The 27,541-nt window shown below is 39.6% G+C and overlaps 1 protein-coding gene across 2 annotated transcripts in view; it reads right to left on the bottom strand.

Annotated features, from left to right (window-relative positions):
- ATP8A2 (ATPase phospholipid transporting 8A2) overlaps positions 1 to 27,541 on the bottom strand; it is a 311,266-nt gene that overhangs the window by 33,967 nt on the left and 249,758 nt on the right. For both annotated transcript variants that reach the window (XM_015640721.1, XM_015640731.1), the window contains one exon: positions 935 to 1,023. In XM_015640721.1, the coding sequence (XP_015496207.1) occupies positions 935 to 1,023 (89 nt within the window). The remainder of the gene's footprint in view (positions 1 to 934; positions 1,024 to 27,541) is intronic.

Here is a 27,541-nt window from a genome sequence, read left to right as displayed (position 1 = left end):
GCCTGTCTGACAAGTGACAAGCTAACCAGTATTTCCTCTTCATTCCAGGCAGGATCTGCCTTTTTGACCCAGAGTTGGAATGTCCTGGGTCCTCCTTGCACAAGGTTATTATGTATCCGTGTAATAAAACCTTCCTAGTTGTAACACAGCTTTCCAAGGGAAAAATTGGAAGGTTTGGTGCTTAAGACACTTAAAAGTAAGCAGAACAGAACGCCACAAATTCTAAGTTAAAATTATTACTTCTGTATTTCAAAGTGCAACATCAGAGGAGGTAAGTTGCTTCCCTTTAAATCCAAGTTCTTGAAATTGTTTGCCTTCCACAATGCTTTGAAAGCAGAAAATTTTGAGAGAAGGGAATTACACAGGCTTATATTTCACCAGTTTGTTCCTCCTCCTTGGGCAGTGAAGGTACCATTAAGACTTCATTTCAAACATAAAGCACAGAGTATTGCTCTTCTCCCAGTTCATTCTCCAAAGACCCTGCTGCTGATGGAGAACCTAAAAAGCAGCTGACAAAGAGCTGAGAGCTTGCTGGGTATGGATTAGAGTGCCACATTTCTACTTTCTATCTAACCTTACTCAGATTCAACAAATTATTTGCTCCATTTTTAGGAAGAGGAAATTTCAGATGTTCGATTTAAATTTGCCTTTAACTAAAGGGTAGGCAACACAAACAATCCTAAGGTGACACACCTTCATTACTCAGACAAGGCCACCTCCTTCAGATTTAGTCCCAACTATTCATTCTCTCACACTGCTGGGTGCCATGGCAGGTGAGGAATCACCCACTTCACCTTTTTTCCCTTCCAAACAAGTACCACCATTTTACAATCACTGAGAGACTTCAGAGTTCTTTACAGAACAGTACTGCACTGGACAACACGTGCACAGAGAATAATTCCTACAACACTGAGAGGACTGGTTTGGGACTTACGCTGTCCATGCCACGTCTTTAACAAGGCACGCAGTGGGCACAAGAAACAAGCCAAACCAGAAGTATCCACATCTTAACACCATTCCAGCCTGTGAAGAAAACAAACAAATAACTCATGAGTATTTTCAAGCTATTACAGGTTAAGTGGTTAGGTAGAGTGATGGCATCAAACTAATACTGCATCCATGATCTGGGTGATGTTGAAATTTAATAATGGGCCAATAATTTAATAAACAGCAAAGGCATTTTTCATTGCAGTAATTCCTTGTGACTTCAAATTTCTTTAAAATTTCTGAAAAAGCACATATTTTGACCAAATCCTCCAATGGTATTAAGTTGTGAATCCAGGCAGACACATTTTTAGTCACAGAGAAGAGCACCATAAGTATATTCTGCTTGCACTTTTGACTACCTTTTGTGCCTTTCTCTTACTCTTTCCATCTACTGTCTTAGACCTCTGAGCAGCATCAAAGTGACATTAAAAAAAATACATTTCTCACTAAAATGTTTCAGTTGTATTCCACTTAAATACAGCACTTCCTGTTCAAGCTACTGCTGCCTGAAACCCAGGGTGGGAAAGATTCACTCCTGTCCTACAAATGGCTTTTTTTACAAACAAAGAGCTCTAAGTTTATATTTGCGTTCTTCTCATTGTTGTAATACTTGAAGAAAAAGCTTGGAGGGATTTGAGAAGGAAGCTATCTGGAAACATTACATATCCCAGCATACACAAATAGTTATGGAATGAAGTTGAAATATAGCACTATTTACAGAAATGCTATTTTAGCTCATTAGAACCTTTTGCAGATAAATTAATGGTGACTGAAGACCAGGTTTGCTACACAGAAGATCTGAGACAACCTCATCATCCCTTCTATGGAATACACATGCTTCCCATCAACTTTGTTAAATACTGCTGCACATTAGAAAAGACTTTTTTCCCCCTGTAGCCACTTGTGTGCACCACACAACTGAAACAGAGGCTGAAAGGTTTCAACAGCATTTCCAGTGTCTAGACAGGTTTTGCTCTCTCACTGGTTACAGACACCACCATATCTCTTTCCCAAATTCTCAATATTTCTCAATATTCTCAATATTTTTAATATTTTTAATGCCACACACACACACCTGACATATCAGCAGTGTAACACAGGCTTGGCTGGCTCAGCTTTGTTGCACGCTGCAGCACACAAGCACTGCAAGCCCGCAATGCTGAAGTGTCAGGACATGGCACAGGCAAAGACAGAGCTGAGCTACAGAGGAAATGGAACTGCATGAAACATCTACTAGCCTTTGAACACACTGGAGACAAAATTTGTCATTATACACCTTGTAAGATGAAAATGATTGGTTACAACAGTAGACTTCTACCACTCACTACAGCAAAGCTCTTAAACTGAGAGAAGCCATCACAGAGCTCTGCCAGGATGTTCACCAGTAGCATCCAGCATCTTCTCCCAGTGTCAATCTCTATCCAAAGCTGGTCACCTAACAACTCAGTCATATTTAGCAGCAACTTGCCCTTGGGTTGCCCAGTAGTGAGTACATCCAAAAGGGGCTTTCACTTTTAAATGTTAACTCCTCCATGCCACTGCTGGACTGACAAATCAGTAGTAAATCTTGTGCTGAAACCAAGAGCAAGCTAGACTGTGCCAAAACATTCACGGACACTTTGCCACCCACAGACAGTAAGCAAACACATTCCAGTCACAGAATCAGCTCTTGGTTATTTGGGAGCCCTCATGCCTACATCCACACGAGAATGCCAGAAGCACACAGGCAGTTTTCATCTATGCTTATTTAAGGAAAATGATGTACAGAAATAAGAGGGAATTAATAACTTTATTGTTAGCCAAGAAATTGAACCATAATAACAGTGGCAAAACATAATAAGATTTATCCTCATGCTTTGCTTTTCTTTGGCCTTGACCCTGCAAGTGCTGGCAGTCACAGAATCACATCAGCATTTCCACTCACCATCCTTCCTCTGCCTGTGCTAATAAAGGCTAAAAAAGGGCCATAGTATTCTATATGCATTTTCTGGTATTTTTGATTGAAATATTTTACGTTCCATTTCTTGCTTTTCTAGCCGAAAGCAACTTGACACACTTTCAAAGTGCAGAACAATCTGAGTATGTGTTCTATAGAAGTTTAAATTCTATTATTTTTGTAATAAATGCTGACATCTCAATCAATGGCTGTGAATTTGGACATGTGGCATGTTGGAAAAAACCTCAAAGTCAAATAATTTTTGCCTGCAATTATGTATTTTACTCAAGTATTATTCTGTCCATAAACTGCACCATAACAGAAAAACTATTCATCTCATCAGAACCCTGTCAGACACTCATTTTACTACTGGCAAGGCTTTTTCCACACAATTCTCACCAAGGTTTTACTCCATTCCTCAGCTCATCTGGAAGGTTTCTTTCCTGCTCATCTCTAGTTTCCTCTTGGAGTTACAGGACTGCTACACTTCAGGACAGTGAACTGGTCTGTCTTGCAGGCACAGCTCTGCCTCTGAACACAGCGTTCTCTCTGGCAGTTTTACTCCCTCTTCTCACAGCATGGGAGCTCCTCAGCAGAGCATTCACAGCAAATCACCCAACATGGTCTGGGGATGTCCACAGACAGCACTTCCAGGTTAGTCCCCAGATTGTAGGATAGAGAGCTGGGTTACAAGCAGAAGTTGCAGTAAGAACACCTAAATATCCCTACAACGCTTTTCTCACGCTTCCCAGCTGCTGCTGTGCTCCATTCCAGTTGCTGAGCCAGTCATGACAACAGTGAAGATGGTACTGCAATACAGCTTCAGTGAAATATGGCACTTCTATATCCAGTTCCTGTGAACACCACTCTTCAGCTATCAGTTATTATCCCAAGATAAAAAAAAGCAGAGATACCAAACAGGAACCACTACAATTTTTATTTTATTTTTTTTGGTAAAGATCATCACACAAAGCAGGAGTAGAAATAGGTTGTTTTTTAAACAAATTCAAAATATTGACCATCTCTGCTATCACAGAGGCCCCATGATAGGTAACAAAGCAATTTTTGTTCTGTCTACTGATGTAAACATTAGTGACTATCACATCCAAAGTGAATTACCAGAGACCATTAATCACATGGCACCCCCGAAAAACACTTGAGACTAATGCAAGTCCTGTTTCTGAGAACATTGCAACTTAAACTGCTGCTACCAGTAGACTGCCTTTCAAACACTGATTAATCTGCCACAGACAAAGCGTTCATTTTAGAGAATTGATAACATTTGTTAAAAAGAAAGAATGGGAACAAGAAAAGAAAGAAAAAGAACTTAGCTCCAGTTATTTCACAACTGAGAAGGAAATAATATAGGTCCCAATGCCTTTAACCTCTTCTAAATAGCATTTGTAAGGGTGGACAATTTCTTTTTTTTGTTGTTTTTTAGTACATTAAAAAAAGTGATAGCAGTGACCATTCAGAATGACCAGGAAGATCATCATTGTATTATTATTTTAGAAGCATAGGTTAAGGTGGGCTTTTACATTTGTTGGTTGGAGTTTGAGTTTTTCTTTCCTTATTTTAACTCAAGGACATGTTATGTACAAGCATATGAAATCGAGAATAGATTATTTTTTAAAAAAATCCTTAAGTTGCAATACAATCTGGTATAATTTTCAAGCCCTTTTCTCCATTTTACTATTCTTAGTATGTAGATAAGCATCATTCCTAGTTGTACTGTTTCACCAATAGGTGGTGTTGCTATTGCCAACAACTTCCAAGGAGAACAAGGCCAAAAGTGCCCAGGGATGGGAAGTCAATGTACACACTGTTCTGGTATTCTTATCACAGCATGGTTAGACAACTGGGGACCAGTAAATGATTCAGACAAAGCAAGCAAGGATCTCAATCATCTCATTCAAGAAAAGTGAGACAAAATTTAAATTCCTATTTTGAATAATGAGAGTTTTTTATTATTTCATTTCCTCATATATCCACATAATTCTGACAAAAAATGGACAGCAAAAGTATAAGACCATGACGGAAACAGCTGGCTTTGTATTTCCAGCACAAAAAAAATAAATTCCTGGAAGTGTGCCTGGAGCCTAATCACAGTTCTCTCCATCAGACATGGATAAGGACCCAGTAAGTCACTCAACTGCAGTTTCATACTCATTCAATTCCAGCTTTGTACGCTAGGGATTCAAGTGCAACCTGCAGTGTAGGCACATCACTGGGTCCCCAGCAGTCCAATGTGGATGATAGTATGGCACTGCCTTTGACAGCACTTGGTACAGGAGGAGTGAGGGAGAGGATGGCCACATTGATTATTGTGAGGGACTCACACATGGTGACACACAAGAAATATTCACTGCCATCACTGAGGTACTCTTCATCTGGACTTCTCAGACACTGATGACACTTGTGTGCACTGCAAGTGCAGCTCTGGGAGCTTGGCCCTGCTGCTCCATCTGCTCTGCCTCAGTGCCCAAAGCAGGAAGCAGTGCACACACTAACACTAATACACCTCGAAGCAGCCAACTGAGATGCACCAGGTGGACTCTCTGCCAGTGTCCCTTCTCCATCAATTCTAGACCAGTGGCTTGGTCTGAGTACACCACTTCAGAAGGGTTAGAGCTGGGGAAGCCCAGCTGGTCACTCTGCTCCCATCCCATGTTAGGCTATTCATGTCTGCTTTTCAGTCAGCTGAGGGCAGTTTCTGCAAAGACCGCCTCAGCCCATCAGTCTGAGGTGCTGTTCCTGGGCCCTCAGCCACAGACATTTTCCCACTGGTGCTGCAAGCTTGCACAAACAGTCCTGCTCCACTTAAGTTCCAATGCCTTAGAAGGCACAAGATATGGACAAACCTACTACTCTCCTTGAGAAGTTCAAGCATTAACACTGGGACACATTACAGCAATGCTCTGAAAACTCTCAGATTCCTGCAAAAGACAGCCTTTTATTTTCTCTATAGACTCAATGGGGCTAATTCAGACATTGCTTTAAATGTCTAGAAAATATTTTCAGTAGAAAGGAAAATAACGTCTACCCCAATCTTGAAATTGTTGCACTTTTAGTGATGTTACAACTTCGACATCTTTGTTGTAGGTTTGTTCCTTTTTTTTTTCCTAATTTTTAAAATGCTCTTCACAAGTAAATTTGAACCCTAACTTCAGTAGGAAGAGAAACAGATTCCATGCATAAAAAATCCTATCGCATATTATGAACAATATCATTGTGCAAACTCCTCAGCAAATACATATTTGCGGTTTGCAGACCATTACCCACCCCTGTTTTCTTTTAGAGAACTGCACTGTGCACAGTCTGCATGTTTTGGGTCCTCTTCAGCATGAATGCTTCAGTGCTACCACTGGGCAGTGTTCTTTCAAAAGGCCTGGAAGTTTTACCTCAAATGGATAGAAGTATCAATTCTTAACAATCAAGTGACTGAACAGATCTTAAGGAGACACAAGACTTGCCACAAACTAACACTCTAAGCACTCCATGCCATGTAACAACTGTAGAGACTGTCATAAGCCAACCGATTTTTCACAAATTATTCTCAAGGCATCACCTAGCAATGGATTTCTCACACTTCAAAGGATTAAAAAGCTTTGTTACATTAAATCAAAACCTCCTACTATTTCTGTTAGCTTGTGTGGAATGGTCAGTATCTCTACCCCATGCTGTTAATACTGTAGAAAATACACAAATAGTTTTAATATTCCTGTATTATAAAAGACCCTCAAGGTGCTACAAACACCAGACCCACCTTAGAGGTCGCATGCATTAAAATGCAAGTGCAGAGAGACGACAGGGCTAACTCATGGTCACACAAATTGACTGCAGAGCTGGGCAGATTGCCCAAGTCCCCCAGTTAAATCACACGACATGGAGAACAAGCCTACAGGAACCCAAGTATGAAATATAATCAATATCCAAGAATGCAGTCTCAAGGATTTTCCCTGTGCATGCTGAAACACAGTCTAGCCTCAACATGAGTTGGTGCTTGAGAACTTTTTTCTGCAACATAACTGCAGCCAGCTCCAGGCTGGACAGATTTAATAGATTCAGGGCTGACAGGTGCAATCCACAGATTTACCAGCTCCCTCTTCAACAAATGTCTAGGCTGAAAAAACACCTAAAGAATAACCCCTATGGGTTAGTGGCAAAGTGTTAAGAAATGAGGCAGAAGAATTTGATTTTCCCTCCTGCTTACACCACTGGGAGTCAGGAGTACCTCAGATGAAATCAGCAGAGCTCTGCCACTGAAAGGCTGGCTGGATATTTCCATATCTGAAATAAAGATGTGCAATGTTTTCCATAATGTAAGAGTTTTCATTCTAAAATGACTCAGATGAAAACAATGACCTCACTGGCTGGCTGGATTTAACACAATGACACATTGGTCCAGTCTCAAAACTATTTCCTCCCTATCCCAGTCTCTGCTCATACCACCACATCCCCTTGAGAGCAGTAGGAGGAGGAAAGGAGGGAAAAAAGAAAATCAGACACCTCACTCAAATATTTTACCCCTTTCCCTTAATTTTTCCAGTCATTCTTGAAGACACATAGGAGCCTAGAGTAAGAAATCTATCCACTGTCTAGCTTCCTAGTTATGCAGCTTGTTGATATTTTTAATGTAGCACCTGGATATAAATGTAGGGAGGGACAATAGGAGCAGTACTTTGGGCAAGAAGAAAATTGCCAACAGCAGCACAAAGGCATGTATCCAGCATTCCTAGTAAAGACCAAGGTGTTTTGAGATCCAGGTATCAGGCAAGAAACATTTCCTTAAAGAAGTTGCTAGTTATGACAGATAAACAACAGCAAGAAAATACAAGTACAGAAGACCAAGACAAATACAATGTCAACTCAAAAATGACAAATCACTTGCTTTGAGTAATTTCATGATCAGGAATTAACAATACAAAGCTACAAAACAAAAATTAAAATCTTCAAGGGAAAGAAAAAACCCACCAAAACTAACTTCACATACACTACTGTGGTTTTGAAAGGACTAGTTAGAGCTACAAAACCAGAGGAGCACAGTGAAAGGATCTTTATAGATCCTTTTATTTCTAAACTCTTTTTCCATAATGGAGGAACACAGCAAGTTAACAACCTATTCTTATTCTGTTTCTTAATGCAACTTACAGAAATTAGTATTTGATAGATACATTAATATATCATTGGCTAAACGTGTCCCACAGGATGCTAAAATAGGCTCTGTTTTGTGTTAACTAAAAATATATTCTACACTGCAGTCCTGCTTAAGGAAAAAATTACTTTATCTCATTACTTAAATAGTATACAACACTACCAATTAATCAAAGAGCCTGCCCATGCTACCCTCCATTATTACTCTGATAGCAGAGAATTAAGAAAATTAATCAGATAATGCTTTAATTTGATTTTATGGTTCACTAGCAGTGTAAACTCTGATTCAGTTCCATGCAGCCTATAATTTTTTTTCATTATTCATTACACTAAGCTAAGAAACAAAAAAAAGGAAATTTATGTTTCTTCCTAGTCATTTAGAGAAAACTGTTGGTTAAAAGTTAGTAGTAAAATCATGCTCCATGTAAATGGGTAAGTGGACTCCTGAAATTTTATTAGAAAGCACAAATCTCATTAACCAAAGGACCTTCTCCTTACAGTGGATGAAACACCTCAGTAAATTTTTACCTAAGTAACACCAGGCACTAATTATTCTTTCACATTAAATTAAAAAAAATAATTAAAATGCCTTTCTGTATTAGCATGAACTTCTCCAACACAAATTAAAACCATGAACAACTTGGAAAAAAAAACATTGACTGTTTATGTCATCCAAGATTTATTTTTCCTCACTTTAGTCAGGCTTGGTACTATTCTGAATCACGATAGCTTGTGTTTTCTGAGATTTGTCCAACCACACATTTGTGCCACACAATATAATCTTCTTTTATACTCCAATTTAAGATGAACTTCCCCAGGATGGAGTGGCAGAGCAGGGCCATGGGCAGCTATGGCTGCTGGGCAGTGACCTGCCACGATTCCTTCACTGAGCCAAGGTACAACATGTAAGAAAGAGAGGCCAGTATGAAATCAAAGTCACACCTATACACACTTTTTAAAGAATCTTTGTATGTTCGCTCTCCTTCCCCCTCAAATTACACCAACAACAGCATGAAATCTGAAAGAGGAACTTTGGCAGACTTGACAATGTAACAGTTTGTCTTGTTTACTGCTTCATGCACTTTAGGATAAACTTGTACTCCGCATGTAAGAAATTTATACTTAGCATTCTCCTTTTGAAGTAATGTTCAGCATGTAACCACTCTTGTTCGGTGTCTCTAAGTTTCTGTAAAGGTTTTAAGGGCAATGACTTGTAGAGTAGCTGCCCTTATTTAATAACTGTGCCTTAATCATGAAAGCTGTAGGGGAAAAAAATTAATTTTACAGAATCCACCTTTGAATTTCATACTCCAGGGGAGTAATTATGTTTAGAAGAAGCTGTTCCTTGCCAGCAAAGATACACGATATTTGTACAACTTTCTAAGTTATACCTACAAAAAGATTCAGAAACTTAAAATTTCCCGGCTTTGTGTGTTGGAAATTTCCAACTCTGCTACTACAAAAGCACTGGCTTCCTCACATAAAATACTTTTGTTTCAAGATATTCCCTCTTCCTCAGTATTAGCATTCCTAAGTAAAAAGATGTTCTAGCAGGAGCAGAAAGATCACTACACCTCTACCATGGCTTTGTGGTATGAATTTGGGTATATGTACTAACCTCAGAATACAAAAAAATACAAACACCCTCATTGGAGTATTTTCAAAGTAAGCTTTTAAACAAACAAATATTTAACTGGAAAATAGCATTTTTATATTAGTATGAAATAACACTTGCCCTGTCTCACATGATTGTTTTACTAACTTAAAAAAGAAAAATCTTTGAAATCTGCATTTTTTCCTTTACTATTTGTTTTGCCACTATATCTTCATGTTAAGCTTTTTGTGCTTTTCTAGACCATCTTAAGAGAGTGCATTAAAAAATCTCAACAGTAAGTACAATATTAATTATTTCAGGTAGGTATAATCAGGTATCTATCCACATGCCTGAGCCGTCTAAACAATTCTAGGTCCTGACTGCAGCTGCTGACCAAAAGTCAAGTTCCACAGCACAAAGAAACATCTAAAATGGCCTGTGACAGCACTTCCATCAGTAGTAGCTCAAATGAAATTCAGCGTTTTGTCCCCAAATCTGGGAAATGAGTTGGTGTCAGCAAGACTGCTGCTCTCCAGAGTCCTGATGTGGCAATTTAAATGGGACAGGCTGAAACCTGCTCTTGCAGGCAGCTTGTTGGAGAGCACTGCAGCTCTACATATGGTTTGCTGCCTGCAGTGAATTACAGCATAGAAACCCACAAACAGAAAACACTGTTGCTGATGTTCTGTTTTTAACTTACTTACTTCCTAATATGATTTGAAATTGCATTTACTAGGATAACACTATTCCCCATGTCTCACAACCTATAGATTCCTTAGCAGCTCAAGAATCTCAGAAAATTACTAATAATCATACATCAAGAATTATATCTCGTAACTGCTAGACTCAGAGAAGTAGATCTTAAGACTGGGGCATAGGTTTATAAACTGATGAGCATGTTGAATTCTTACCAAAGTCAACAGCAGCTGAAAGTACACCACTTCCATAGAGGGAGTTCTGCATCCTGGAAAACTGTGTCCCTTAAACTTGACTTCAGAGATCTTAATCTGCTACAGCAATGGTTGACTTGCATCAGATAACAGCCATTACTTCCCCACATTTTATTTCTCCAGGAAGAGTAATTTACTAGCTCAGTCACTACATATTCACATGGGATTTTATCTTCATTCAATGGTTACATTCTTATAGCATGTTCTGAATGCAGTTAGCTCGATGTTTTCTTTACTATCATACTGGCTCTCCCGAAGGCCCTTAAAGGCTTTGGGTTATTTTAGCATGACTGCAGTTCAACTCAGATCAATGGAGCCTTACACAAGTACATAGTTTTTCCTATAAAACCTTACTCCTTTCCCGTGTTTTCTCTCCCAGAGTAATTTATGTCATTGTTTGAGCACATACAACTTCTTCACAGAGCCACCATATCTCTGTGCCTTGTACTCTCACATACTAAGTTACCTCTGCAGTGACTCCCACCACACTCTCTTGCCAAAGGCTAGAGATGCACTCTGGGTCTCTTGTTATTTTTCTCCCTTTCTTTCACCCATTACTGAAATCTTCACAACAGCATCACAATATAGCAACAATTAATAGAATTTTTCTTTTCCATATCACAAATCACAGCGACAGGTGCCTTCTCTGATTCCATAACTTAATGAATTTCTGCCAAAAGTTAGCTTCCAGCCCACCGAGATGCCTGACAAGCCTCCCAGTAATGTGGTGCAGTATTTGACATCTGTAGGGGACACATAGTGCACTGCTCAGTCTTGGTCACCTCGTGCCACCTATGTCTCCACAGATGGCTGATTTCTGAGCACAGAATGTTCCAAACATGAGGGCCAGTGACAACAGCTGAACACAGGCAGTCCCATCCCACAGGAAACTCCTTAAGTGTAAAACACTGACAAAATGACAAATAGACCATGAGTCCAAGGAGTAGAGGCTCCGCTGGCCCCAGGTCAGGCACAGCCACCTCCTGCCTCACAGCCCTTCCCAGCAGGACAGAGCGGGCAGCCTTTCCACCCACAGCGGGCAAGGCAACGTGACCTTCAGAGCTCCACCTCACTTCTTTGCTGGGAAGAGCACTGTAGAAATACAATACCACTTGGCACACTAGCTTTATTTTATTGTATTGATTTATGCTTTCCCTTTAATTAAAAGGTACCGGGAGAACATTTGGTTTTGATTCAGATACACAAAACCACCGAGGCCCACTTTGGGCGACTCCTCAGCGCAGGCCCAGCAGCTCCATCCACGTCTCCACAATGAATGACTTCCGCCAATGAGCAGCCCCAAAGCCTCCCCAGATCCTTCCCCCCTAATCCCCGACATCTGTTCTGCGTCCAGGCCGGGCAGCGGGACCCGCCAGGGCCTGCTGTCAGCGTGGCACAGATGAGTAAACACACCAGCACCCGTGTCAGGCTGCGTGTGATTTCAGCTGAGAGCTCCGGACATGCGGCACGGCTCTCATTTAAAGCGTTCGGAGCGCTGAGGAAACACCTGTTAAGAAACTATCCAAAATAAATTTACCGTGAGTCTTTTAACCCGTGATGGACAGCGGCAATACGAGATTCGACAGCAGCGGAATTCAAAGCCCCACTGCAAACCCTGACCAATTAAATACATAAACAGCACCATTTTTCACTTCAGGTTAACAGTTACTATATCATTTCTCATCTTCCACTTAAAATAGATGCTTTTCTCACTGGAAGACTGCAGTTTGACCTATGCTGACCTAGTTTATTTTTTTCTCTGTGCAAAAATCCTACAACGCCATGTTGTGTGTAGTTTTAAAAGAAACGCTCCCATACGGCTACTCTGTAAAATCGTGTCAGCTGCATATAATCAGGAACGGTTTTGAAATAGTTACTGCCTGACTACTAAAAAAGATGGATTTTATTCTGCTTATTATATTGTATTATATTATATGTTAGGATTATATTCTTCTTAAAGTCTGAAAGGTACAGTAGATGAAGATCAGTAATTTTAGAATTTATGTTAAAATAGTAGAAGCATCAAGATATTCCAAAGCTGTGACACTGGAAACAAATATCAGTCTTTAAGCCTTGGAGTAACAGATAACTACCATTTTTAAAAAGCCTGCCAGAAATCTTTTAATTTAAGCCGTTGTTTCCCCCCTTTAGGGACTCCAGAGGTTTACCTTGGCCCACAGTGGGTACCTCCCACTCCTCCCTGTGTACACATCTGACCAGCAATCACACTGCAAGCTGCTTACTAATGATTATGGAATTTTTTAAGAACACTTAAGTGACTTTGGAGCATGGGTCACAGTAATGTTCAAGTAGAGTCAGATCAAATATTTAAAATACTTTGCATTTCCCTGTTTCTTTCTATTCAGGGCTCTCCAGCAATAACTCTCCTGCTTACTAATTTAAGCTCTACACCGTATCTGTGTGGTAGAAAACTTTATTTCTCAGATTGTAGCGTCCTGGCTTTCACTGGGGTAGAATTAATTTTGTTCACAGTGGTGGATGATATGGGGCTGTGTTTTGGATTTGTGCTGAACACAGGGTTGATAATGTAGAGATATTTTTGTTATTGCTGAGCAGAACTTATACAGAGCCAAGGCATTTTCTGATTTCCATACTGCCATGCTGGAGAGGGGGCTGGGGATTCACAAGAGACTGGGAGGAAACCCAGCCAGGTGACCCCAAGTGACCAAAGGGCTATTCCAGAGCATCTGACATAATGCTCGGTGTATAAAATGGGGGCAAGAAGGAGTAAGAGGGGGACCTCTGAAGTGATGGTTTTTGTCTTCCTGAGTAACTAATACACCTGAGAGGGCTCTGCTCTCCTGGAGATGGCTGAACACCTGCCTGCCCATGGGAAGAGTGAATTAATTCCTGGTTTTGCTTCTTGTGTGTGCAGCTTTTGCTTTCTCTATTAACCTGTCTTTATCTCAACCCATGAGTTTTCCATCTTTTATCCTTCTAATTCTCTCCCTGATACAACTGGTGGGAGAGGGAGTGAGTGGCTTTTATTTTGCAATAAAATAAAATTCAATGTTTTTCAGTAAACAGAAATAGATAGAAATGGGGGAAAACTGTATTTAGTAATAGTCAGCTGAAGGCTTAAGAATGCAATTCTGCTCTCAGGAGTTGAGAAAAGCAAATTCAGTGTTAGGACTTACTAGAAATGGGATTGAAGAAAAATAAATATAAAAAATGCTGCTATAAAAAAATCCCAACAAACCAGCTGTGCTTCATCTACATTCTGTCTTCATTCCAAAAAGGACACCAGAGAATTAGAAAAGGCAACAGAAATAATCGCAGTATGGCATGGCTACATTGTGAGTAATAACTAGTGCAATGACTTTCATTGAAGGCGAGAGAGAGAGAGAGAGAGAGACACTATGTAAAGGCCTATAAAGGCAAGAATGGCAGAAAGCAGGTAAAAAGAATAATTGTACCTTTCTTCTTCCAGTACAAGAACTTGGAACACCAGAGCAGATGGTCAGTGGTAGGTTCAAAACCATATGGAGGTAATATGCTTTCACATATATAGCATATGATTCAGGGAGGTTGCTGTGGACCAGAGTTTGATCACACCATGTAAAACCAAAGGTATTATTCCTGAATGTTGAAATTCCTGACCCACTTAGAGGTAGGAGACTACACCACAGAAGCCCCATTACATCCCTTCCTATTCTTATACTCTTCCTAATCGTCTGCCACTGGGCACTGTCACAGCCAAGACAGTAAGAAACCTGTACTGGCACCAAACATGCATTATTTAGACTGCATCAGCTGGAGGTTGCAGATAAAGGAGACACTGAGAGCTCCAGAAACTAAAGACCTGTGCACATAGGAGCTGGAATTTGACTAATTCCTCTCACAGCAAGGCAAAGCAGCCACCTGGCTCAGTGATACTTAAATCCACTGCAGAAGGTCTTCAAAGCTTTTAGTTTAGCTTAACAGACAAGTAAACTGAACTGTTAATAAAGCTATGCCTATTTCAATCAAAATGGGAAAGGAATAAAGATAACTCAATGAAGATCTGTTATGCAGAGCTCCTTAAAGACAGAGGAAAAACGACACCACAGTGCCAAGCTCTAGGGCTCAGCTCCTTCAAAAGTGACAGGCTTTCAGCCCACAAACTCACACATTGTGGCCAGCTTGTGTCTTCCTATTAAACTCCACTGCAAAGCAGGGCTTTGCAATCCCTTCCAGGGAACTCTTATCCAAGGCACAGACATGGAACACAGCTGCACAGACACAGTCTCAGGTATCCCAAGACTGTCATTGTATCTCCTTCTCCCTACAAATACTTTCCAGCATGTCTGCGGGCAGCCTGAGAGGAAAAAGGGTGACATGGGGCACATTCTAAGCCCTCAAATCATAATCTTAAGTTCCTTCCTCTCCTTCTTCAGAGATTGACATGCACACACATGGAAGAGAAGGTTGCTGAGAATTTGCACCGTGCAGGAAAACGCTCACAAAACAAATCCCATAGCCACACATAACTGAGTAATCCAGACTTTGGCTTACTCCAGTTTATAAGAAGTAAACCAGCATTTTAAATTCTTACATTTGCTTTCATTTAAGTTTAATTAAGCTTGCCTTAGGCTCACAAGCCTATTGAATTTGAGATATTTTTAAGGTAACTGACCTGCGGAGGTTTCCTGTGTGTTCTGCCCTTAAAGTACATCCCAAGTGAATTCACTCTTTTACCACAAGCTTGACAGCAACATCAAAATCATATCAGAGGAAAAGAGGTGGGGTTTTTTTGTTGGATTTTTTTTTGTTGTTTTTGTTTTGTTTTTTTTTTAATATTAGCTGAGGAATATTAAACCACACTGAGTAGTTTCAACCTTGCTGGTAGCCTCAAGTGGTTCTCCTGCAAGATTCAAGATTAGATGGGAGAGATTACTAAAAGGTTGTGCTCTCCTGTTTCACTCTCAGCTCTGAAACTGAGGCTTTCTGAAAGGGTTCCTGGCTCCCACAATAAACCCATTTGCTGCAGGCTGCAGAAGCATTATCAAAGACCTCATTACAGTTGTCATAAGCCAGAACTATTCTGCAACTGACAAGAAAAATATGGGTTTGCAACACTATCAAATGCATCCAATAGCTTCTCCAGTCTCAAAACAGGCCATGAATTTGCCAGGAAAAAATAATCCAGAATATTTACGTTAAGCCTCCTCCCTCCCACTTCCAAAATACCCTTAAATCAGCAGGGAAGAATTGTTGAATAAGAAAAAGACTGCAAAACTCAGTACAGTGACAAGGTAGCACCATGCTAACAAAGCCATTCTACTTTTGTACAGGCAAAAAGGATTATAAGTGTTTGCAGCAGGAAAAAAAAAAACAAAACAGAAAAACAAAATAAAAAAATAAATATAGCTCTAAAGCCAAATATTTCAAAGAGGGATGAACCTGAAAGCTATTTTTTTGTGTGCTGTTATTACATTCTATATCATTAACAGAACAATCCAAGAGGAAAAAGTAAAGGCAGTGCAGTGTAGAAAGGAGGATATAGCTAGAGGAAAATTTAGAGTGCCAATTCCCTGTTAATAGTTCAGATTAATTCAGATGGTCCTAAAGCTCTAGAGATTCACACATCCCTGACTCAATTCAAGGCACTAATAACCAATCAGTATTTTAGATAAGACTCTATAAATATTTAAAATTTTTATCTTTTGAGGGCCAAAAATAACATTTCCCATCATGTCCTTGTCTTTCCCACAGCAACAATGATGAGATTTCTCAGCTGGCATTGCTGGCACCAGCATGACGTCAGGTGGTTTCAGTAGTGGCACTCAATTAACTTAGAAAGTTACATCTAATTGATCCATTTCCTGCACTGATAAACAACTGTAAACAAGCACTTCTCTTCAAAGGACCAGCTTTGTTCACAAATTAAAAAAGGAAAGGGGCCATCTGAATCACACCAGTCATGGCTGTGTCAGGGGTTTTATTATAAACACTATTTTTAGGGCTTTAAATGAGTGATGTGACATTAAATACCATGAGCCAAATTCTTCCCCAAGTTAATGTGATAGTGGTGCTTCCTCACAGAACAGTCTTTGCCTTTTCTTAAACTCTTCTCCGTGTTATTGACAGTACTGTGTATAATGACACTGTTTTGATTTTCCTAACCCATATTCAGCCTTTCCAATACAGCCTTTCCTTTTTGGCACAGGAAGCTCACTACCCCCCTTCACTTACACTTTCATCAGGCCCAGTGTCCAATTTCTGTGTCTCAGTGGAACAACAGCCAGAGCAGTAAAACAAAAGCCAAATCCCTTCTGTTTCTGTTTGCAGCTCCCCTTATAGACAGACACCCACCCCCACCATTCTGATAAGCACTTATTTTGTGGTCCTTTCTGCAAACCTTTCAAAATGTAGTCAGGAACGATTTCAGAGTAAAATTTATACTGATCTGAAAGAGGCCACAGCACACATTTACTTATAGTCAACTCCTCCACAACCTTAACCAAAGAATCTGCTACTGTAGTACTTCACCTTGCCAATTCCCTCATCTGTAATTTTGTTTCCTTATCTACTGGATACAATCACAGAAGTGTTAAGAGTTATGAGGGACAACCAGTGGGGTGACCTGGTCCAATCTCCCCGCTTCAGCATGGTTTTCCTAGAGCCCATTGCACAAGGATCATGGAGACATCAGCTTGCCTCTAAATAATTTCAAATCCCATGTAAAAGCATGCTACAGAAATGCTTAATTATTTTTGCCACTAGTCTATTCTCCTCTGGCAGTGAGTCAGAGATTCTTAAATTTGGGGGATTAAAATTGCCACTGTCATTTAATTTCAAATGCCTAAACATTTATTAACTAGGAAATGGAAGTCTGTGCATTTTAAATTTTGGTATGGTCACATACGTTAATTGAGGAGTTTGAGCCTACTTTTATTACAGTATACACTTCACATATCACTTGAGCAGAGACCAAGTGATTGATTTCTGCACACTGTTAGCTGCTATGTCTGTTCTGGCAAATTCAGGGTGTTACCACATCCAATTGCCCTGACTAACATGATTACAATCTAGGACAGCTATTAGCATGCGAATTACATTTCTGAAAATGACTGTGGCACCATATACTGATTATGTATTTTCAGGAGTTAGGTGCTTTCTGTTACCTTTCCAGTCCAGACACCTGTGGTTTACCTGAAACACTTTAAAGACATGAAATCAGACCCAAATGCAAACTGGCAAACTAAAACAACCCAACCCTGTGTGTCACTTTGCAATCAAATTCCAGGGCATGCTCATAGGAGCAAGGTGTTGACAAGACCAGAAAAGACCATATCTAAAATAAATTACCAACCAAGCAGCAAAGGAGCTGCATTTTATTTACTAACCTAAGAGCTTAAGCATGACATTCCAGGACTGTCTGATTAAAGAGTACTGAATGTCTAGAAGAAACAAAACAAAACAAAACAGCGGCTTACAAAACAAGTGATTTTCTGCACAGAGGATTCAAGCCACCAGAATAAAGACATGCCTATATAGAGTGTTCTTGCCCATGGCAGGTGTGTGTGTGGTGGGGAGATATTTGGAGTTTGAAACTAAATGACTTTCAAGGTCCCTTCCAATCCAAATCATTCTACAAGTCTTTGCCAGATACATACATAATCAATTATGAAACATAACAAAAAAAAAAAAAAAAAGAAATTAAACATTACAATAATTAGGAAAGGTCAGTCAACTCCAGGAAAATACTTCAGTAACACGACTCAGTGAATTTTGACTGACAGTGTTAGTCAAGTGAAAACAAGACTCCCTGTCAGGTCAAAGAAGGTAGGTTAGCCTCATGTCATTACTATTACAATAGTAATGCTCCTTAGATGAAGGAACAGGAAACTATGTTGCTTAAATACTGAAAGGAGCAAACTGCAGACAAATGAACCTGGAGCTCTCCAAGGCTAAGCCAAACGTGAAACACCCAGAAGACAGCTGTTTTAACCTCCTGCAGAGGCATCAGTGCTTTTAATTCCTGGCTAAGATTCTGCTGTTCAAAGCATATGAGTCTTGAATTCAGTCTCACTGGTGGAATCCAGGTTTTCTTAACCTCTCCTCACTTGGAGTAGACTCCAGTGCTTGCTTAGATGTCAGTTTGACCCTAATAGACTTTCTGGTTAGATGTGTCTACAACACAATTATTAGTGTTAGAGCCTTTCCATGCAAGAAGATCCAAATTAGCACATTCCAGAAGCTGATCAAGTAAATGGTAATGTGTCCAGTGAGTTTGCTGTACCTGGAAGTAGGAGAGGTCCTAAGAAACCATTGCCTGCGGAAGCCAGACTGCTTTGGGTATTTCCTGCCACATTTTTAGCTCAGCAATCCAGAAGAAAGTTCCCTCTCTGACAGGCCCTTCTCCGGAGTGCCCCCCTTCACTGATGTCAGACATGGCATTATTCCCCCAAGACCACCTTAACTCCTAGAGCATTCAGAGAACAACTTCACATATGTATGGGAAATAAAAGTTATTTTTTTTTAAAAAAAGTGGAAATACATAAAATTATAAATGGAAAAAAACCAAAACCCAACAAACAAAACAAACAGAGCAGCCCTATTTTCAGCTAAGAGCATTATCCCTTTCTGACTCAAGACACCACAGGAACTCAGATACAGTTCATCAAATCCACAAAGAATCCAGACCAAGAGATAAGGCAGCCCTGCAGTATTACCGTCAATATCAGCACATTTAAGAAAAATAAGGTGAAGATCTAAACAGCTGTGGATTTTCCTGTCTTTAGAAATCTTACTGACCCTGGTAGTCTCAAACCACCAAAGAGTTCACAGGACAGTAAGCACTACCTCAGTTCTTAGGAAGAGATAATTGAAAATATCCATGCTGGCTTTTAATGGATCATCTTTTAAATATATTGGGTCCAAAGGAGGGGTGTGTATGCGTGTGCACATATGTATTTATGAAAATTAGGTCTGTAAATTCAGACTGAATTAAAAGAGAGAGACTTCTACAAAGAAAAACACAAGTGAGAATCGGCACATTCACCTGAAGGCTGGTGCAGGGGTGCCATTAAGCTTGAGGGCGTGTCTGGGCCATATTCCAATCCACACAGGGGCAAGATACAAATGTGCAGGTGACATTTCCTACATTGTGGTTTTCAGGGGGGAAAAAAAATGCTGATGCATGGGCTGGAATGAAAGCATTGCTTGTTTCAACACATTTCGGACCTGGACCGGTGGGGTTCCCTGCAGACCCTTCCCAAGAGTCTGCTTTGAGATAGCCAATGAAACAAAAAAATAATGGGAATTCACACTACTGCATTCTGTTCAAACTGCAGTAACTCATTGTTTTAACTTGTGGATCCCCACTTTGGATTATGCATAACAGAAAGATTGAAAGGTTTCCTAATGTAGGATAAAATTTAAAAACACTGCCTAGAATACGACAGCAGAAATACAATATGGAAAAGTAACCCAAAGGGAAAAAAAACAAAAGGAAACAATAAAAGAAATTAACACAGACTATCAAATAACTGGAAGAGCTGCATAAAAGAACTGGTCTAGAAGGATATTTATAAATTACTTCCCTTTCTCAGAGGACAACTAAATGCATCTGAAAGAAATGAAAAAGCAGTCAGATGCTGAAACAGATGTGTTATAAAGAGAACTAAAACTAATAAACTCCTCATCTACAGCTTAACAGAACAGAAAGAAGTGAATTACAGGTATTAAAATTGCAAAACCAGAAGTTTAGTATAAAAGCCAGAGAAAATGCTGGATAAAAGTGGACAGCAGGGCTGGGGGAGTTCCAGACAAGCCCGGATGCTTCCTAGTACAAAGATCCTGTGGAGAGATATCAGCAAGGCTAAGAGCCCACAGAGCTTGAAAGGCCAGCAGAGGAAGAAGGGTCAAAGAAGCAATTAAACTAATGCAAACACAAAAAGCCCTGAGACCACACAGGTTCTCAGTACATCTTTATAGCAGAAAACCCAATATTCAAGGTACACAATCTCTACTCGCTCTATGTGACATATCTAAAAGGTATAGTTCACAAAACCAAAACTGAGGCCAGCCCAGCAGCACAGAAATAAACAGACTATTAAGCGCACTGCAAAGGCAAATCTTCTCTCTGAGGAGGGAGAAAAATCCTCTAACAAATCCTCTGCAGAAGAACAAAAAAAAATCCATCCTCATTCTATATGGCTTCAGTAGAGAGGCTTCCAATGGAATAAACCCTTGAGGCTGAGACACAGGCATGCAGGAGCTACATTAGCAGAGACATGAACTGGCAGCATGGCACGAGCAGTATGGAAATAAATATACTAACACATCTTAGTCTGCTTCCAGACTGGTGCTGGCTTCTAACCCTATGTTTAGCTGCTGAACCCACAGTTGCTCTACCCAATCCTACATATACATGGTGAGTGAGGATAATGCAGAAACCACAGTAATGACAACATATGGCTGCTGTCTGTCAAAGGCCTGTATGGGCCACTAAGACCTGGACTCAATGGTCTATGTGGGTCCCTTCCAACTTAGAATATCTTTTGATTCTGTGATTTGGCTTAGAGTGATCTCCTCTGAAAATCTCTATTCTTGAGGATGTGGCTTAGAAGTGACATGAAGATTTGTGTAACCTTACTTGAAACCCAGCATCTCCATCCCCCAAACTCAGCAGTGAACTCTGCAACAGCTGAACTACAGAAGAGGAAAGCACACATGTCCCTCTTATTTTTTCCTTTTTTCCTCTCTTATTATTTGCCTTAAATGAATTCCAGTTCCAAAAGGCTCCAAAAGAACATCAACCCAGCCCCTCAAAGTCTTGATCTCAATGTAAGAGAATGTACAACTAACACGACAGAACATAAACTTGTTTTCTCATCGCATAATCTGATGTGTTATGCACTTTCTCTGACTTTATTATGAAATATGTGGATGAATTTTAGTAATACAAAGTTTTATGGTTTCCAGTTTTACCATAATTTTAAATACAATGCTGAAAGAATCTGTAATTAAACAGCTCCAAGACAAACTACAGTTTGTGTGGTCTGAACTAATCAAGTATGTATTGCTCCTAACCTCAGTCAGCTATATGAAATTAGTTTTCCTCTTATTATTTTGAGATTTGCAAGATAAAAAAAGACTACATTTGTCTTGGCTATGCACTACAGTAGCATTTAAAGGAAAAGGATTGCTAAAAATTGCTTTTCTGAATTGGTATATATCAACACAGTTATCAAAAAGCATTCTAGATAGCACTCTAAATAGAATAATCATATACTGCCCTAATAGCAAATAAACTCCCAAAACCAATTATGGCACCTGATAGCCTCCTTTGGAAACACAGGATAACAATGCATACCAAAAGGTAATCAAAATTGTACTGGCCAGTCACCAGCTCCTGGGAATCTTGCTGATCATCGAGTTTTGAAGTAGGATCAACAATAGGATACGACATACATATGTATTTCATTGTTTATTCTATACCCAGTATCTGAGCTGATTCAAAAAGGCAATTACCAGGGAATACACATTCTTCTCAGGTGGGATTTGTTGGAAGTATGAGATGGCTTGGGTCCACTAAAGCCAGAAGAGCCCATTCATTATATGATTTGGGTATATAATGCAGGGGAGAGAGTGTAGAACTCTGGGCCAACTCTTGTCAAGTAATAAAACATTAAAAAATAATATCAAATATATCATAATATTAAGATGCCAAACTGACTTATCTGTAACTGAAAATTTATGACAAACTAATGGGAATTTCCAACTGGAAGCTATCTTGCTGGTCACTGAACTCACATGGGCAGCAGAGTGTCATTTCAAGTACACATTCACAAAGTTCTGGCTTAGTGCTGTGCTGTGACTTCTGAGGCTCATGGCATGCCACTTCAAATGTGTACAACATCTGTAGGTGTTTTTTTCAAAACAAAATTAGCTTGTCACTCATGAAAATATTAATCTTCTCCTTACAAAGCAGGTTTTTTTTTCCTCTTGCTCTGCTATTGCAACTATTATTGGAAAGCTCTACTGGAATTTCCTCACCCTGGAAAGCAGCTCTTCAGAAGTACTCTTCAGCTGAGGTTAGACAGGGCTTGTTTACATCCCTTGCATCAACACTGTCCTTGAGCATTAATAATGTGTTTGCTTATTTGGTGCCCTTTCTCCACATATCTAGATATATTTTAAGTATAACTAGTAATAGTAAAACTATATTTTAAGTAGTGTCTCCCTCTGTGTTTGTACCCTCGCAAAGTACAAGGCAAATTCTTAGTCTCTACAGCTCTCTCTGAGATGAGACAGTTCAGAACCATGAACAGGATTATTAACTGAAAAAGTTGATACTTTATTCTGGAAAACTTTTTGCTCTCATTTTTCAAACTTAACAGTTAACTGGATAATGACAGCATTGCATGCAACATTTTTATTCAAGGGCAAGGTGCTTATTGGACAGTTTGTTTTATTATAGAAAGAGTAAATCAGTAGCAAAAGTGATCCCATTCTTTGGTAGAAATGTACAGCAAGAAATAGCTTTACTCCCTGTACCTCCCTATCATTTTGACTGAAAACCACCAAGACTGGCCAAGAAAACCACTTCCCCAGAAAAGCCGAGGAAGCAAATGGTGATGTTCAGAAGATGGGCACATCACAGATATTAGCACTGGGTTAAGAACTTACAGAGGAGGAGTAGAGAAGAAACATTAAGGAGATCAGTAAACATCAACCTGTCAGTCTGGCAGAAATCAGAAACTTTGCTTTATGTGGATGCAAAGCCCACAGAGCCACTAGCTGCACTCTCACCTTAACTGAGAAATAAAATCTCCAACTTCAGTGACTAAGTTAACTAAAAGACAATGAAAATCCAGCCCACTGATCTACATAAATGTACTCAGTAGAGCTCTTTTGACTGCTAATGGGAGTATTCTCCATTGCCAAAATTCCTGGAATTTTCCATCTTGACAGCTGTCAACTGTACCATACTGATTACTGTACATTACTGTACACGTCAACTGTATCATGAAGCAAAATGGAGATAAGGCTTGAGTAACAGGCTTAGGTGTGAATTTGTCATCCTAAGAGGCTCTGATAACACAGGCAGGATCCTTCATTCTTTCCAGGATGTCTGAAAACAGAACGAGCTCATCTCCAGCCAGCAATGTCACCAGCCTTGTGTTTCCCATTGCTAATTACCCTTGGCAGGAATTAAAAAGGACACAGGATGTTCCAAGTCAAGGAGAAAGCAGATTTCAAAGTGAAAATCCATGCCACAGAGCCCAAAGAATGCACTGCAACAAGATTGCTTTGAAGCCAACAACCAACCCAACTGTGAGGAACCCTCCTGCCTCCACTGGCTCTCCTGGTATGAGACCACAGAGCACGAGTGAACCCTCAGATTTCCAACAGGAATGCACGGTGCAACCACACGGACCTTTCAAAGAGGCCAGGTCCTCCCATTAGTAACTCTGTGATGACTTTCTACAAGCACCCAGTTGCGTTCATGGCAGTGTAGTATTAGGAAAATATCTGATGTATTTTTAGCTTTCTTCTATTGTAGCTTAGCAGCTGGATTCAAAGACAGCCAACACCCTGTGATCGACCTGACCTGTGTGTGGATCAGTAACATATGCTCTACCAACCAGCCATGACTCCTCTAAAACATGACAAAAAGGACCAAGGCAGGGATTACAGTTTTTTAGGGTATAAATCCTCATGGATCAGGCAATAAGGTGCACCCCACTGTCATCCAGATTACTATGGTTAATTAGCAGCTTTTCATGTTTCAGTCAAACCTTGAGGGTTCAATTCCTGTTTTTTAAAAAATACTACATGTAACCTGAGAGAAGACAGAGGACTAACTGGATTAGTGAGTGACCTGATACAGCAACAAACTGTATGGCTTGGCTTGCCATAAATCCTGTTTAAACACTATCCTATTGCTTAAAGCTGGACAGTCAGTGATCCTCAGTCTGCTTGGAAGTGACCAGAGCAAACCGCTTCTGAGTAAACCAAATCCCTGCCTGTTGAAGAGACATGCCTTTACTTGGCAAGGTTGAGAAGGGCAGTGCAGAACATGGCTGTGCTTTAGGTAGAAATTTAATCTGTGCTGGGGATATTACCAACTGGAAATATTTGACTTAAAGAGTTATGTGTTTCCATATATTAACATACTTCCCACACTTGCTCACATCTGCCCAAATAAGCTATGAAATAAATATTTTCCACATTGTAAATATAGCAAATATTTATTATGCTCAGTGACATCACTTAATCCAGAAGCCAGCTTTTGCAGTTAAGCCTTTCATGGTACAGATCAGCAGGCAAGTAAACAAGCTGAAGAAAATGTTGCAGTTTACTTACATTTTAGTTTGCACTTCCCTTGTACATAGAATTTGTTTAATTTATAAAAAAAGACTTGCATCAACGGCTTATCAGAGTAACACCCAGCGCAATTTTCTGTTAACAGAATACCTTGTGACAAGAAGAGCAACTTCCTTACTCTCATCTGCTTTCTGAGTATCAATCCAGTGTCTGATGCACAGAATTAGTAAAATGGAATACGAGCATAAAAGGTTCCTTGCAGAGCAATTAGCCTCTTCATTTAATTATATAGTGTTTTATTGATCTCAATTTATCCCATTAAATAATACCTTTCTGTCAAGTCATTGCTATGTGCAACCTCTTTTACTTTTGGTATGAGTATCTCAGATATATTTGTTTAGTGAATTTTTAATGAAAATATTCTTTCTCCTAAGCATTTAGTTGAATTTTAGTCCATCAATTGGTGGGTTTTCTTTTCTGTATTTTACCATTTTTAACTGAAGAAATACTAGGTTTAACTGGATATATCCAGAACAGTAGAGATGCAGTGAATGAAACAAAGACATCCCTTCTTTAAAAGGTTTAGTCTGGCAACATAATAAAATAGGTGTTAAAGAGGCTGATTAAAAAAAGCTAGAAGCAGTATGATTAAGGAAACACGTTCATTCCTACTTTCAGAGCTCTTCTGTTTTGCCAAGACTTCAGAAGCTAACCTGCCTACCAAGGTAGCCAAGTAATGAAATTAGCATTTGAAAAAAAACAAACCCAAACCTTTTTTGCCTGGCAGAAAACTTGAATGGAACACTGTAAACAAATACTGTGGAAAACCCCTCAAAACCACAGGATGTTAACCAAATTACATTTACATTATGACAACCATAGTAATTAACCTGCATAATAATTCAGAGTCTTTTTTTCTGACATTTTCAGCTTTATGTGGTATTAAATCCAAAGTGAAAGAGGCATTTACTAGAAAACAAACCACAAGTAGAAAGATGAATCAAAATCTTCCACACTCTGTAAAAAGTTGTGCATGAATGACAACTACTTGCCCTCTGTTGAAATAAAAATTCTAATCTCGCTTTTCTGAAAACAGCTAAAGTTTGAAGTCTATTCTAGGTATCGCCTAAAATAAGTAAGAAGAGTATTTGTGCAGCTTTTATGAAAGGAAAAGGAAAAACTGAGGTAACTTCTGTTTGGGAAGAGGACAAAGACTGTGAAAGGACTGATGGCTGTAGAATTCCTCTGCTACAACTGAAGGCCAGCAGTAGCCCAGGATTTCTGTAAACATGACCATAATATATGTTACGATAACTGCCCTACTGCAGCTACAGCTTAGCTAGCCTTGTTAACAGAGGAGGCAACAGAATAAACTGAACTCCTTCACTGATTATAAAATAAATTCTTGAAAGGTTTTTTTTTGGGGGGTGGGGATGTTGGTTTTTTTTTTGGTTGGTGTTTTTATTTTGTTGGTCATGGTGTTTTCTTGACAGAAAAATATCAATCCCCACAAGAATCTGCAGACCTTGCTTTCTCAGTTGGGGTTAGTACATGGCAACTCACTAGAAATTTATTGTGGTAGGATTAAATTCTAACAAACCAGTCTCCAAAATAAACCAACAAAAATTATGTTTCCTCATCAGCTAAGTGGTGACAGATACTCAGATACATTATCAGATACACTAGTAATTCTTGCAGACGTCTGAAGGGAACAGAAATGTTACTCTAAGCAGTCTTGAACTACATGCACTTTCACAATTTATATTGCAGTACTGCTTCTATGTGCTATTACTGAAGATTGGTTTATTTTATTTATTCATAATGTCTCAGCACAGCACATGATTTGGGGTAGCTTGATCACTTCACAGGAAAGGGACCTTTCATTAGTGTTTTGATCTCACCAAACACCCCCATGTTTTTGCAGGGTAAGACAAGCAGAAGACTGCTCAGCTCTTCTCTCATGCTACAGTGTGGTATTTACTTGCCAAACGCTCTTAAAAGCTTTCTTCTAGGTCAAATCACCTCATTCCTCCAAGCAATTTCCAATTCCTTGATCCAGGTGTTACTTTATGCTTCAACATTCAAGCTGAATCTACCTAGAACCACACATCACTGTCTGCTCATCTGACAATTCCTCCTGAGCAGCCCTTGACAAATTACTGTTCACTTTTCTCTCCCATTCCTTAGTTTCTGTATCATAGAGACCCACAAGTCAACCCCCCACTAATTTTGTCTGCTTCTGCACTAGTCTCAAGAACAGGTGATTTCTATTCTAGGATCTTCTATATCAGCCTCCCCTCTGGATAAACTTGACAGAAACTTTTCTCCGTTTTTTTCCTACATCCTCCATCATCTTTGCCTTAAAGCACCGCTTGCCTAGGTCACTTCACTGACATTGTACACACCTGCTTGGACAGTTTTTAATCCACACTAGCACTCTGCCTTAGCTTACATGGCTATTTGTTTTCCCCAAGAGACTCTTAGGAGGAAACTGTTAGGAAAGCCAAGTCATTTGCCTCATCTAGATTGTCTTTATCCTCCATCAGCTTCTTCAGTAATGCTGATAATATAAAGCACTACAATTTCCTCACCAAAGCCATGTAATTTTGACTTAAGTTACATTAACCTAATTTTCCCCTT

This window comes from Parus major, chromosome 1 (assembly GCF_001522545.3).
Source record: "Parus major isolate Abel chromosome 1, Parus_major1.1, whole genome shotgun sequence".
In the NCBI taxonomy this organism is placed as follows: domain Eukaryota; kingdom Metazoa; phylum Chordata; class Aves; order Passeriformes; family Paridae; genus Parus; species Parus major.
Note: the sequence above shows the minus strand (reverse complement) of the source record. Positions and strands in the feature narration are given on the sequence as shown.